The sequence below is a fragment of the Grus americana genome, chromosome 4 (assembly GCF_028858705.1).
Source record: "Grus americana isolate bGruAme1 chromosome 4, bGruAme1.mat, whole genome shotgun sequence".
NCBI classification, from domain to species: domain Eukaryota; kingdom Metazoa; phylum Chordata; class Aves; order Gruiformes; family Gruidae; genus Grus; species Grus americana.
Genome location: NC_072855.1, coordinates 67,451,689 through 67,464,841, shown reverse-complemented (window position 1 = coordinate 67,464,841; position 13,153 = coordinate 67,451,689). Strand labels below are relative to the sequence as shown.

General features: G+C 50.0%; 1 protein-coding gene across 1 annotated transcript; it reads left to right on the top strand.

The window, feature by feature from the left end:
- The first annotated feature begins 2,391 nt into the window (after window positions 1-2,391).
- Window positions 2,392-10,338, top strand: REELD1 (reeler domain containing 1). Its single transcript, XM_054825298.1, has 6 exons — window positions 2,392-2,717; window positions 3,618-3,840; window positions 5,469-5,641; window positions 6,351-6,651; window positions 7,312-7,375; window positions 9,751-10,338. Exons 1-6 carry the CDS (start codon window positions 2,498-2,500, stop codon window positions 10,336-10,338), a joined length of 1,569 nt encoding a protein of 522 aa, XP_054681273.1. The 5' UTR covers window positions 2,392-2,497.
- Window positions 10,339-13,153: the final 2,815 nt, after the last annotated feature.

Sequence of the window (13,153 nt, the reverse complement as noted above, 5' to 3'; positions counted from 1 at the left end):
TTTAATGATGATGAGAAATTGGACCCTAATTTCCATCCATTGCAAGTGAGGAGCCGCTGGCAGGGAGCGGGGTGAGCCTGGTGACAGTGGCCAGGGCTGGCCAAGAGTCCTCATCACCAGAGCAGTCTGCAGCAACAAGGCGGATCTGAGGAGGAGCTGGGAAGCCCAGGACAGGATCAGCTCCGTGGCCAGGCACCGGCACAGCTGCAGCGTAGCTCAGGCAAGGAGCAAGGGTGACAGCCTGGGCTTAAACGCAGCTCGTGTGCTGGGGGACAGTCACACGTATCAGATGTTTAGTCCCCTCTGGCAGCTCTGGTGGGTTTGTGGGGTGTTGATGGCTCCTCCTGGCAGGGCTGGCATGGGACGCACCTTCCCGACCTTTCTAGCAAAATTGTGCTTTTACTGCCATGTAAGCATGAGAGACGGGGCACTCTGCTCAGGGGTCACGGGCTAGTGGGAGCTGACGTGGCTTTGCTTTGCGAAGCCTCTGCATGGGAGGGGGGGATATGGGGAGGGGAATGGGGCAAGCAAGACTGCCAATCCTCCTGTACCTCTGCAAAGGAGTCCCAGGGTGTGCCACACAAACCCCCGGCTTGCTGCGCCCCCCTCCCCCTCCCCGCTAGTTGCTTTGTTTTCATTGCAGAAGCTTGGAAATTTAAAAAAAAAAAAAAAAAAAGAGGGTGGGATGTGAAGAGGAAAACTAATATGATTAAGGCAGGATTTGGGCACTGGCAGAGAGCTGCCGTAGGTGGTGGGTATTAGCAGTAACAGCTGCCGCGCTTCCCATTAGAGGAGAAAGGGAAGAAGGTCCCTGAAAGGATGGGTCTCTGGCAGGCCGGGAGGGCAGCGGCGGCAGCGAGCCCGGCAGCGTACGTGTCCTGAGGTAAGCGACGGCGTCACCGCCAGCCCCAGCCTGGGCAGCCCTGGGGAGCACGTCCCCGCTCCCCGTGCCGGGGCGGTGAGGGGCACAGGCGAGTGGCCGGGGGAGGGATGGGAAACGGCAGCGCAGCCTGGGAAAGTCCCAAGGAGAAGAGCTGCTGCTCAGGGGCACTTTCATGAGCTTCTGCGAGAAATCATATCCAGCAAGGGAGGTTTAGGTGTACCTAGAGCGGAGGCTGACTCCACGAGGAGGAGGAGGAGGCGGCATCCCACCGCTGGTTCTGCAGGGGCTGGGATATTTGGCAAAGGCTCCTGTGACTCCCACAAGCATCTTCTGGCACATAACATGGTTAGAGTGGCATGATGCTCAGCTGTGGAAGGTTGAACCGCGTCCGTCTGCTCCCTGCTTCAGGCTGGGCATGAATTATTTCGTGTGCAGTGGTGGTTTGTTCGAGTCAGCTGGCAGGTTTCAGAAGGGCTAGAGCGGAGGTGTAAGCTAGAGCTCCTCAGCCTCTGGTTTCCTCTGGTTTATTTACATCTACTTGTTGACTAAGCGTAATGAAATCGAAGTCAGGAAAAGCTGCATGTTGAAAAGATGATGTTAGAAAGAGCTACATGAAAAGCAGGACTACCTGCTTTATGATATTCATTACCCCTCAGAACAAATACTGCGCACCCATCCTTCAGCTTCACTTTCGAAAGCGCATTCTGAAAAATCAGAATAACAAAATACTCCAGCTAATCTGGAAATGTGTTTTGCCCCAGCCACCAAAGCTGAGAGGTACTAAAGACATGACATACTGAATATTAAAATTCTACTGTGTTGAGGAAAGTACTTGTTTGGATTAAAAATTGGAGAATAAGGAGAAATCTTGGCATTAGCTGAAATGGCTGCACGTTTATCTCAAGCTTCCAATGCTGACTCCAAAGCCAGCATCGCTGCCGTCTCGTTAGCAACAGCAAGCCCTGTCTGAGAAGGACAAGCTGAAATGCTGCTGGGTGGCCAGGGACGGGTCTGGTGGTTGCAAGCAGCCCAGCACCTCCGAGCTGCGACGCGTGGGCTGTTAAAAGGTGCCTGGTGCTTCTGCAGGCCAGAGCGAGGGGCAGCCACGTGCTGTCCCCGCGGGGACACAGCTCCGAACCGGCGGGCAGGGAGGGGATCCGTGCTGGGCACCAGCCCCGCGAGGGACGGGGCCTGCAGCAGCTCTGCAGGTCCAAGGGTAGATGTTTCCCCCATTGATCAGGTCATACATTTGGGCTGGGAATGTTGGAGGGTGCTGAGCGCGGTCGTACAGAGCCTTCTCCTCCTCCTCCTAAATGCCATGAGATTTTTTACAGCAAATCTTCCCCGACCACTCCCTCCATGGGCGACTTCGCAAGAAATGCATCCTCTTGCAGGGCCTCTCCCCTCCCAGCCTCAGCAATTTCCTTCAAAATGTGAAATGCTGTGGATTACCAAAGTGGCTCCATGTGCCACAGAGATCATTTATTCTTCTGCGTTTAAAGGCTGTGGGGAGGGCGGCTCTGGGGCTCAGCTAATTCAAAGGCGCCAGACGGGCTCACAGGCTGCTGCAGCCGCGGCTTTGAAGTGAACCTGCCCGTTGGTTTCCACCATAGGATGGAGGACGGCAGGAGAGCCCCCATCGCCATCGTTGGCTGGACGTGTATGACTCTGTGCTTGGTCTCCTACGCGGCTGCCTTCTCGCACGGCGCGAGCCTTTCTGCCTGCACCGACATGATGCCCAGGCACCTGAGAGCGCAGCTGCACAGCCCCAGCAACAACTACGTTACTCTCCACACCAACATGTCCTTCTACTTCCCAGGCGACAAGGTTCCAGGTAAGGAACGCCTTCTCATTCCTGCATCTGAAAAATACATGGTAACTAATCTCGAGTGATGGCATTAATTTCTGTGAGGGCTGGGAAGAGGGAAAAATGCTTCGAGTGAGCTACGCCACCTCTCTCGTCATGAGGAAAAGAATGTATTTCCAGAGGGATCCTGTTTGCAGCACTTGGTGTAAGGTTTCTCAGGTGATGGCTGACTCCAAGTTTTCACCATGTTGCAGACCAACCGTTCACCAGAGGCAGCCGGTAGGTTTGGATGCTTTGGGTGGGATTCATTTATCTCAACTGTGTCTCAACCATACCGGACCTCATCACACGCAACGGCACAAGAGGCAGCTCCAGAGGGTAAAGTCTCCTTCCCTGCTCCTCCGTGCTGCACGAAGGGGTCGGGGTGACTCGCCTGACTCTTAGGTACGGTTGGGCAGCATGCCCTGTCCCCAGCATCGCCGCTCCTGAGGCAGATGCAGACAGAGCTGAGAGGCACTGCTCCCCAGCCTGGCTGCTTGCCTGCTCATCCCCATGCTAAATAAAACCCCTCCGAGGGCAGGACACAAGCTTTTGCGTAGATAAAGAGTGGTACCCAAACCTCCTTCCTTAAAAATGGCTGTATGCTGCCTAGTGCAATGTGGGCAGCAACTTATAATCAAGGGAGGGAGGAGAAGACTCAGCCATATTTTGTGTGCAATTACATACCACAAAGTTAAAGGTAAAGCCCAGCCTCCTGTATCCAACATCTCCAAGACAGACTGTGAGGACAAAGACAGTGAGATGTTTTCCTTGTTGTCGCACAGGGTTTCCTTTTGGTTTCGGTGCTACCACTGGAAACTCCATTGCAAACGATTCACCCCATAAGTATGAGACAAATCCCTTCGTGTCCTGTGTTTTGTCTTGCAGTGACAGTGAGGAGCACCCGGGATTTTATGGGATTTTTGCTTCAAGCTCGCAAAGTGTCAAACGACGAAATCGCTGGCACTTTTGTCTTCATCCCTCCTGGTTCCAAGCTGCTGACTTGTTTTGAAGATGGTGACACCGTCACCCACTCAGACAAATCACTGAAGAGAAATCTGTCCTTCGTATGGAAAGCACCAGACCAACCCATTGGAGACATCAAGTTTTTGTAAGAACATGCTGGTTCCTAACCAGAATTTGTGTCTTCTCAGTTAAAGGCTTGGCTTTATTTTTCCATCGTACTTGTCCAGCACAGTGGTTTATGTATCTTGAACCCCAAATAGCTAAATACTTATCAAATGCTGCAACGGTATCCCAGCTGGTACATAAATCACTGTTTATATCTGCTCGTAGTGCTGCTTTTTATTCACATGGTCACTATTTTCTCAGAATAAATATACTGGCAGATGACAGCCTAAGCACTTAGGAAATAGAAATATTAAGGCGGAGAGAGAGAGAGAGAGAGAGAGAGAGAGAACTGTGATCGTGTTGCCTTTCTAAATAACACAGCCCATAGGACTTCCCTGTCTACAGGATAATCTTGTTTATCACTTCTTTAAAAAGAAATAATTAAAAATGAGTGGTTTTAAAAGAAGTTAAATGTAAACAGAATTATTCACAGTAGGAAGAGAGAGTGAGCACTGGGTCAAACCTTGACATCTCTGTTTTGCACTGAAGTCCCAAACTGTCCAAGTATTTTGGTTCTGATTTAGAATGAAATTAAACATCTAACTGTCTGCCTTAGAGGAAGCACAGCAACTTTTCATTTTGGAAGAGATTAAGTTGTTATGTGTTGACTTTACAAAACCACTTAGAAGCTGCTTGGCCAGATCCTTGGCTGCTCCCCAAAACATAAGCATCCTGGTGAGTGCCATGGCTTGTGCATCTCATCGTGATTCAACACAAATTCATTGAAACAGAAATATTCCTGCCTGGCATTTCCAGTTTTTGCCCGTTGCTTCAGATTGGGAAATACTATTAGAAACACAAGCAAACCGAAGAAACCCAACCCAAACCCAACAACACCTACTCCTTGCCACCCCCTCTCATGCTTCCTTCACCCTCTGCCTTTTGACCCTCCAAGGGGATTTCTGATAGCCTCTCCCTTTTCTCCCGATCACAGCATCTGGAAAAACTCCTCGTTAGGCTTCAAAATGCCTCGTAAGAATCATCCGGCACAGGAAAACCTGGGTCGGTTTCCCCTTAGCTAATTCTCAGAAGCAGCTGAGCAATCTGAGCTGAAACTCTCCCAAAATCTCCAGCTGAAATAAGGCTCTCAGGGTGAACAGTTAAAGGTTGGCCAATGCAGTTTTGGCACCTGACAAAAAGCAAAGGGTTAGGCGGGCTCAAATGTCAGAGGGCTGAGAAGAGAGACGGTTCCCCAACCCCCCCCCCCCAATCTGCTGTTTGTACAAGTTACATTGACTTGTTTTAATTAGTAAATACCACTGTTGTTTCCCTGCCTACGGAAGATTATAAGCAGAGCTAGTCCAAGTTTTCCAAATGTACTTCTATCAACACAGTGAATATAATAGCTTTTTTTTTTTTTTAATTTAAGTTCCCACACATTTTTTTGGCTGGTCTTAATTATGAGTGGTGATTCTTCACCCCGTATCTTTCTTATGGGACTTGGTATCTTTTATTTGCAATATAAAACATGTGACAGGCTAATCCTTTAAAATACTTCTGCATCACTTCTGTCTTCAGACTAAAGCAGTCCTTGTGATCAGCTAAACAGTCAGATGTTTTATTAATGCTATAAAGCCAGTAAATTCTTGCCTAATTATGTTTTAACAGCATCTCCGTAGTCCAGTCATACTTTGTTTACTGGGCAAAGATCGAATCTGCTATCGTGGCTCAGCGAGGACAAAACAAAACGCTTTCTGGAAGCAGCAAGAAGCCCGACCCCGTAACCCCCGTGCCCTCGCAGGGACCAGCTGACCCACACCCCACAGGTACGGGAAGAAAAGGTACCGGTTTCCGACCGACCGCTTCCCCCAGAGTAGTTTTACACCTTATTCCGGGCAAGCGTTGAACACAAGGGACCCAAACAAGCTGGAGGGACCCCTTTAACTCCTGTGGCCATTGGGGAGGTCAGCGATGGCCGTGGTGAACTCTCTGAAGTGCGGGTACGGGTCAGCATTCGAGGTGATGGAGCCCGCTCCAAGGAGGGTACCAGAAAGATAAACAGGGTTGCCAGATCTTAGGATTTCAATGCAGACCCTAAAATACAACATACTTTACCTAAAATCTCAGCTCCCAAAGGCAAGCAAGTGCAATCAGCAAAGCTGTCTGAATGAAAGAATACATTTGTCTCTAAACATCACTATTGCCCTTCAGGTGTGTATTTAGTTGTATTTATGCAGTCTTTGGTCAGTCAAATGCTCCAGGAATTTACTTATACCCAAATCAGATGTGTTTCTCAGCATTTTTGCCATGGCATCAAGACTGACTTTTAATTATTTTACTTGACCATAATTTAGGCAGTGGGCTTTGCTGCTTTACTTTCCATTTGGGTTCCCACTTAAAATTAATTGACGTGAAAATTAAAAAAAAGTCACTGTTTCAATCCTTCCTGGCAAATGTTGGAACCGAGTGGGATTTGAAATAAACAAACCGAAGACAACAGACTTCTGCTCCTCTCTCCCTGCTTCTTGTTTTGTCTCTGTGCTGGACAAGGTCCCACCTCTCCCATGGCTGCCACCGGCTCCCCCCCACGCACCCCCGTGCCGCCTGCCAGCCCCACCGGCATCGTGGCAACGTCGGCACCGCAGCCAGGTTTCGGTGTCGGGTCTGACGCCCGTCCCGTTGCTGAGCCGAAGCAGCCGTCCCGACCTTCGCAGGCTGTGTCCGGCGGGAGCGGCGGGTCCAGCGGCTGGGGGCTGGAGTCGTCCCTCCCCACCCGAGACCCCGGCATGGCCGATGCCTTGCGAGGTTTCCTCTCCCAGGACAACACCTCCAGCTACAGCACCTCCGACGGGTAAACTAGGTGGTGGGAAGAGCTATTTCTCCAGCCCTTCTGGGGAAGGAAAATAGTATTAGTTTCCCTGCAGATGAGTGAGGGTCCGTGTAGGAAGGTGTCTGGGGCTGGGGGGGAGGCGAAAGGATGTTTGCTTGCCGAAACGTTGAGAAATAATCTTTTGGAGATTGCACGTGACAGACGGCAACTGGGGGAAAACTTAAAAACCCGACGTAGCGCTGCTCAGCCCAGCAGAGGACCAGCCAGGTGGCTGAAAAACGTGATTAAAAACTATTGACTGCTACAATATTTTTCTAAAAGTGCATGCAAATATTAAATGAAACGGTAAACTCAGCAGACCTGTTTCTGCATCTGCAGGGAAAAGGAAGAAAGAATTCAAAGCAATTATGAAATTTGGGGTTGCGGATGCCTGCTCGGGAGCCTTAGAGGGTTTGGGCCACATGAGCTTTCATGCAACATTTCATACTGTGGGTGAAAACGATGGGGATAGGAATAAACGATCAGGCGTTATTAAAAATACAGCCCCGTACTGTCTGTGTTGACCGCGTGTGTCCCGAGGCTGCTCCGGGGAGCGGCACGCTCCTCCGGTGGTGCAGAGCCCAGGGCTTCCCAGCAACAGGTCTCACTTCCTAACCTGCCTCTCCTCTGTCCGTGTCGCAGAGCAGGAAGCGTTGCCAGCGCCGCCGCCCCACGCCTGTGCGTGATGTGTAAAGGTGACAGGCAGGTAAGAGCGGGGACGGGGAGGATGACTTCTCCAAAGACAAAAGGTCTAAGAGAAGATGAGGATAAAACCCACTCTACTGCAGCACAGCACCAAGCAAGTGGGACTAAAACTACATTGAGGCTGTTAAGAGTTTTAATTTTTCTACTTTAACTGGGAATTGTTTTTTATATCTCTTTTTCGCTTACCTTTTGAGCCCACTGCCTGCGTTTCTGAGTGCTGCTGTGAAAACAATCTAAAATAACTTTTCCATACGTAGACACGACTACAGGCTGCTGGATGTTACCGGGCTGGAAACGTGTGGTTTATTCCCGCGGAAGGCTGAGGTGTTCCTTTCCAGAGGTGCTGGATAGGTACCACCCATGACATTCGCCAGAGGTCAAAGACTTCACCTTTCCTGGGGACGGCCAAGGAAGCCGTGTGCTCTCTGAGGGCAGGGTCAGCCCGGGAGGATGGATGGACCAGAAGGGCAGAGGTGGTGGTGGTGGTGGGGTTAGCCACAGGCGTGGGGTGCGCTCACCGGAGCCAGCGGGAAGAGCGGGAGCTGGCAGACGGGACGAGCAGGTGGGAGCGGGGTGCAGAGTTAGCAGGAGAAGTCCAATACTCAGGGGATGGAGAGAAGAAAAATACAAGGAAAATATAGAAATAGATCTGGGTTGCAAGATACCACAGGAGGAGGAGAAAATAAAAGAAAAACAGAAGATAAAAGAGGAAGGGGCTGTACAGCAGAGAATGAGGCAGAAATATTTAGGAAGGAGTGGAGGACAGAGAACAAGGAAAGGAGAGGCACATAACATGAGCATCTGGCGTAGCCATGGAGAGAAGTGGAGAAATGATGGAAGGTGGTAACCAAAGGAAAGTAAGAGTTATTGTGCAAGGTAAGACCAGAAGAGCATAGCGAAATAAAAATATTGAGAAATTAGGAAAGAAAGGAGAAAAGAAGTACAAAAAGAAAGGAGAAACAAGGTGAGGTAGGGCGAGGACTTGCGAGGCAATTCCATTTTTTTATCCCAAAGTCCCAAATCCTGCAGTATACCCCTACAGCACGGCGTTTGCATTTTGAGGGCAAGCGATCCGTACACATGCCATCCTCATTTTGCCAGCCTGCTACTTTACAGTTTGGCCACTGAAAGTCTTTTATTTACTACTGGATTTTACTAGCACCTTCAGAAACCGTCTCTTCCACAAAGGCTGCTCTGACCCTCTCCTACTTTGCTTCACAGCTTGCCAGGGCTCCTACCTCAGCTTTGTGCTCCTGTCACAGTGTCTTCCCAGCAAGCTTTAGAAATCGCTAACGATGGGAGAGGGTGAGAGTTTCTCTGGTGTAATTAATGGATGTGTGAAAAAGCCTGCTGGGCTGGACAGGCTGGAGAGGTGCCAGCTACAGAGGGCCAGATCCAAATCTCACTGGAGCCAAAGAAAAAACTCCAGTACATTTTACAGGTTTTGGATGGGGGCTCAGGTGCACAGTGGGAATGGCAAAATTCACTGGGGGACCTCCTAAATTCTATGATTGTTTCACAGTTATAGTCTTGGATGATATCTGCAGCAAAGCCTGGGCCGCAGAACTGGCATGGAGTGGCCGTCATCTTGTGACGGATACAATAAGGTGTGCGGCACCGGGCAGAGCCCCTGGGAACAGGAGCACACGAGAACAGTCATTCCCACTAAAGTGAGTGGTTAAGCAACGCTGCGAGGCAGCAGGTTTCACACCGGCTGCGTAGACGGAGAAAGCACGACGGGCTTTGGGGAGAGTTCACAGGTTGTACGTGACTGCCCCAAAACCGCTGATGTCAGAGGGCACCCCAAGTCTCCTGGGTGCCTCCATTGTACGGTTCGACCCACAGCCTCAGAAGGGCCTTACTGAATCCCAGGGGGCCTGGTGTGACCCTAAACACGGAGTTTGGCTGGGAAGATCACGCCTGTCCTTTCAGCATGACCCTGGCATTGCTCCAGGTGGGAATTGTTTATTAAGGGATTTTTTTTTTGGTGATAACGATGCCTGTAAAAAATAGCAGCAGCACCACCACCACCACCACAATGGGAGCTGCAGACCTTCACTTAGGCAAAGCAGTGACCTTCCTCTCTGGCTGTGCCCTGCACCTCTGCCCCTCCAACCTGCTCTGCCCCTGGGACAAACTCCCCGTGCCTCGTCCCTCCGATGACAATTCCGATATGGATGGAGGGGGGTTGAATCTGCCTCATTTTCTAAAAGCTACTGAGTAACGGGGGGGTGGAGCAGAGTTATTCCAAGGCCAGGGCAACACCTGGGTGTCAGACATGCAGAGATGAAGTGTACCATGACTTAGGCAGTGAGAACCTGATCAGCCCCCTTCTCTTCCCTCACCGCACATCTCATCATGGTTTTGCTTTCAAAGGCCAGTACCAGGAGCGGGGCCATCCTGAAAGCCTCCCCACATGTGACAGCGTCTCCTTCTGCCCCGCACGTACACACTCACCTGGGTGATGCCGCTGTGACAACAGCCTGGTTTGGCGATGCCGACTCCGCCGGCAACCTGTCATCGGCTTCAAGGCAAATGGCAGAAAGAAAGCCGGCACCGCAGCCAGAGGAGGCAGGCACCAGGGACGAGGAAGAGGAGGAGGCGGTGGCGGGTGGGAATACCCTGCCATGGGTGACCAGACCAGCTCCCGAATCCGCTGTTCCCGGAAAGGGGGAAGACCCAGGCAGAGGGACCCGACTCCTTGCAGCCCAACTCGGCATCCTCCTGGTCTGCACCGCCGCCCTGGGCCTGGCGCTGGCGGCTGCCGTGCGCTGTGTCTGCGCCCAGCACTGCCACAAGCGGACGGAGGTCTCCTTCAGCGAGCCGGACCCCGACGTCATCGCCGTCAGAGAAAACGGGGAGGTGATGCACTTCCGAAAGATCCGGGAGAACAGCTTCGTGTTGGTACAAGCCGAGTACAACTGGGTCAGCCCCTCAAGCGGCGGTAAGAAGACGATCGCCTGAACATCTGCAATGCCGAAAGCAGCGCTACGGTGGCCGGTGTAGGTGAAAATAACCCGGACCGGACAGGGCAGCTTATAGTAAGCGGTGGTATAGTTCCTCTACGTGCTGCCATATAGGTAAACAAACTCGAAGCAGCCAGTTCAGACAGAGGTGTTAGTGGAAAGTATGTAAGCTACAGCTGCTAAGAAAATAGAAGCTGATAGATTGTTCAGTGTGTTATACTTACCGCAATTAATATTGTATATCTGCTCATTAGCTGTCACTGCGGCCGTGACATATACTTCCTCTGTTGCCTTAAGGGTGTAGCTGAAAATAGAAATTCTTTCTCCGCACTGTAGTATTGTCTCCTGTTTAATCTCAGCAAAAGTTTCTAGTGTTGTATTTCTTTCTAGGAACTAGAAACCCCTGGTATAAACCCAACCATTCTCATTTAGGAGCTTACAGGTTTGATTCTGTGCACTTGGTATCTCTCGGGTGACAAAATACTTGCCGGTAGATTTTAAGTTTCAATTTGGAAATAAAAAGCAATAAGTCATTAGTGGAGAACATTGATTCAAAGAACGCTGAATTGATCACACAGGGTGGTGAACACCAGCTTTTGGGGGAGAAACATGCCTCCTCATCAGGTGCAAATGGAAGAAAACCTTTCCTGTCCATTTGCACCTGATGAGGAAGCTTGTTGAAGCCTGACAGCCAGCATTTACTTAGTCTTTTACTTCGAGTCAGCTCAGTAACACCCCGTGCAGAAACATGCACTGAGAAGTACCCTTCCCAGGTCACTTTGGAGATCCCCAGCAAAGGCTGTGCGGAAAGTTAACAGCATCCTTGAGTTTGTGCAAACTTCTCTCCGACTGTGTGGTTTTCTGCAGGAGGCCACTAAAACAGCCCTTGGAAAACATCAAGATCCTTGACACCTTCTAAGAAGGAGAGGTGATGACAGCAAGGGTAAAGGTTTATTTTACTGCAGCTTTGAAAGAGCCAGAAATAGTTCTGATAACGGTCCTCTTGAGCTGTACATTTTGGAGCCTTTCAGAGAGCAGGAATCGCCCCTTCTGGTGTCCTTTTCTAGGCTGGAGGGGCTCCGATGGTCCCCAAGCTGTGTAATGGGGACAGACTTGCATTTTGGTGCTGCACCTTGCTTCGCAGCCCGCAGCAATCCCCCGAGCTAAGCAGATGATGGTGGGACCCTGGTGGCTCACACATCCTTCCTGGTGACAACTTCCCGCTCTGTCAGCAGGGCCCTGTGGCCATCTCCAACTAGCTGGCCATCTTCGTGCTTGATAGTCAAAGCTCTGCTCTCACGTCCTCCCTTACCATTGGCTTCAGAGGAGACAGGTGGGACACAGATGAGTTCTCCTGTGCAAACCCCTACGGCGTGATGAACACAGTGCATCTTCTGCTAACAGTGTCTTCTATTAGCGTTCAGAAAGAGCTGGTTGCTGACCACACTACTGATTAGTGACGTGATGCTCTGTGCTACACACGTGGCTAAATTTCTGTCGAATTAGCTTCCAGGCCTAGCAGGCCTTGGGCAAAATAAATGAGTAAGAAAAGAAGCGTACTCACAAATGCAGCTTGCAGAGATGAGCTTGGTGGTCTCAACCATTGCACTTTGAAGAGAAGAGCGGCTGCACCATGGCCCTTCCACTGCAGAGTAACCAAGGGTAGTGCCGTAATCGAAAAGACATTGGTGTTAGGACTCAAAAGGATGCTAGGTGAATGGGTTTATGTTCAGTAAGTCGAGCTTAAGCACTACCTACTAGGAAGTCTACAGGTTTTTAAGCACAAGTCTAGACGCTTACAATGGCATTTCTCTCGTGTGTCATGTGCCTTAGAAAGAAATCATGTTTCTGTAACCCAGCGTAGCTGAACTGGGTAGCGACTAAAGCAGACTGCATTCAAGTCATTGTTAATGCAGCCAAAAAAATCCTAATTAACTGAGAAAATAGGTCAACAAACTCTTAAATATTTAAAGAACTATCACATATTATTTGAAAAAGTTTCTTATGATGGCATAGCTGTTTATGAATAAATTACAAATACCTATGGCCTCTTCCACTATCTCTCTAGGTTTAATGTTACCAGACTGCTATAGCTATAAAACCGTAACCTTCCTCTCCCCAGCTCTTTCCCCACGACCCAGCACCGCTTCTTGCCAGGCTGACCAGAGCGAGCGAAGGCCTCATGGACATCTTTGATTAGGATAGCAACACCACTCTGCCTTCTGCCAAACTCTGCCTTCTGTTAAATTTATGCAGCTCCAGTATTAGTAGTAGTAAAACCAGTAACGGTGAGCTCTGAGGGACACAGCTCCCTTGAATTAGTAATGAGTTTTGCTACTTTGCGGAGTTGGCCGAGATCTAAAGTGCTTGTGGGTTTTTTTTTTCTTGACTTCTGAATGATGTTTCGTTTATTGTAGTTGCCATGACAAGAGGGATGGAGGCTTTATCTCTTCTTAAGGCTGTTAAAAACATAAAACATGAGCACTGATTAATTTCTTAAAAGGCAAACCATTCAAACAACCCCATTCTTAAGTGACTCGCCTATGGAAAGTCATCTGTACTCACGTAAGGACCGGATTTAGGGAAAAAAAATGACCAAATTAAGAAAGACAAAAACTACTCCAATATTTACTGGAGGGACAAGTGAAAGGCTTGCCTTGTTTCCCTCTCCAGATGCATTGGTCACGGTCATTCTGCTTGAACCGGGGGATCTCTGTTCCTCCAGGGCAGGTCAGCCTGCAGTCTGTGGCTCACGTTACGCTGTCAGCCCTCAGCAAAGCGACAGGGCTTTGGGTCAGAATTACCGACCAAAG

Excerpts from the sequence above, each read along its gene's own strand:
- REELD1 (XM_054825298.1), top strand. The coding sequence starts at position 2,498 with ATGGAGGACGGCAGGAGAGCCCCCATCGCCATCGTTGGCTGGACGTGT. Across the intron at positions 2,718-3,617 it reads CCCAGGCGACAAGGTTCCAG|TGACAGTGAGGAGCACCCGG; the intron begins GTAAGGAACGCC and ends TTTGTCTTGCAG. Across the intron at positions 5,642-6,350 it reads CACAGGTACGGGAAGAAAAG|GTCCCACCTCTCCCATGGCT; the intron begins GTACCGGTTTCC and ends GTGCTGGACAAG.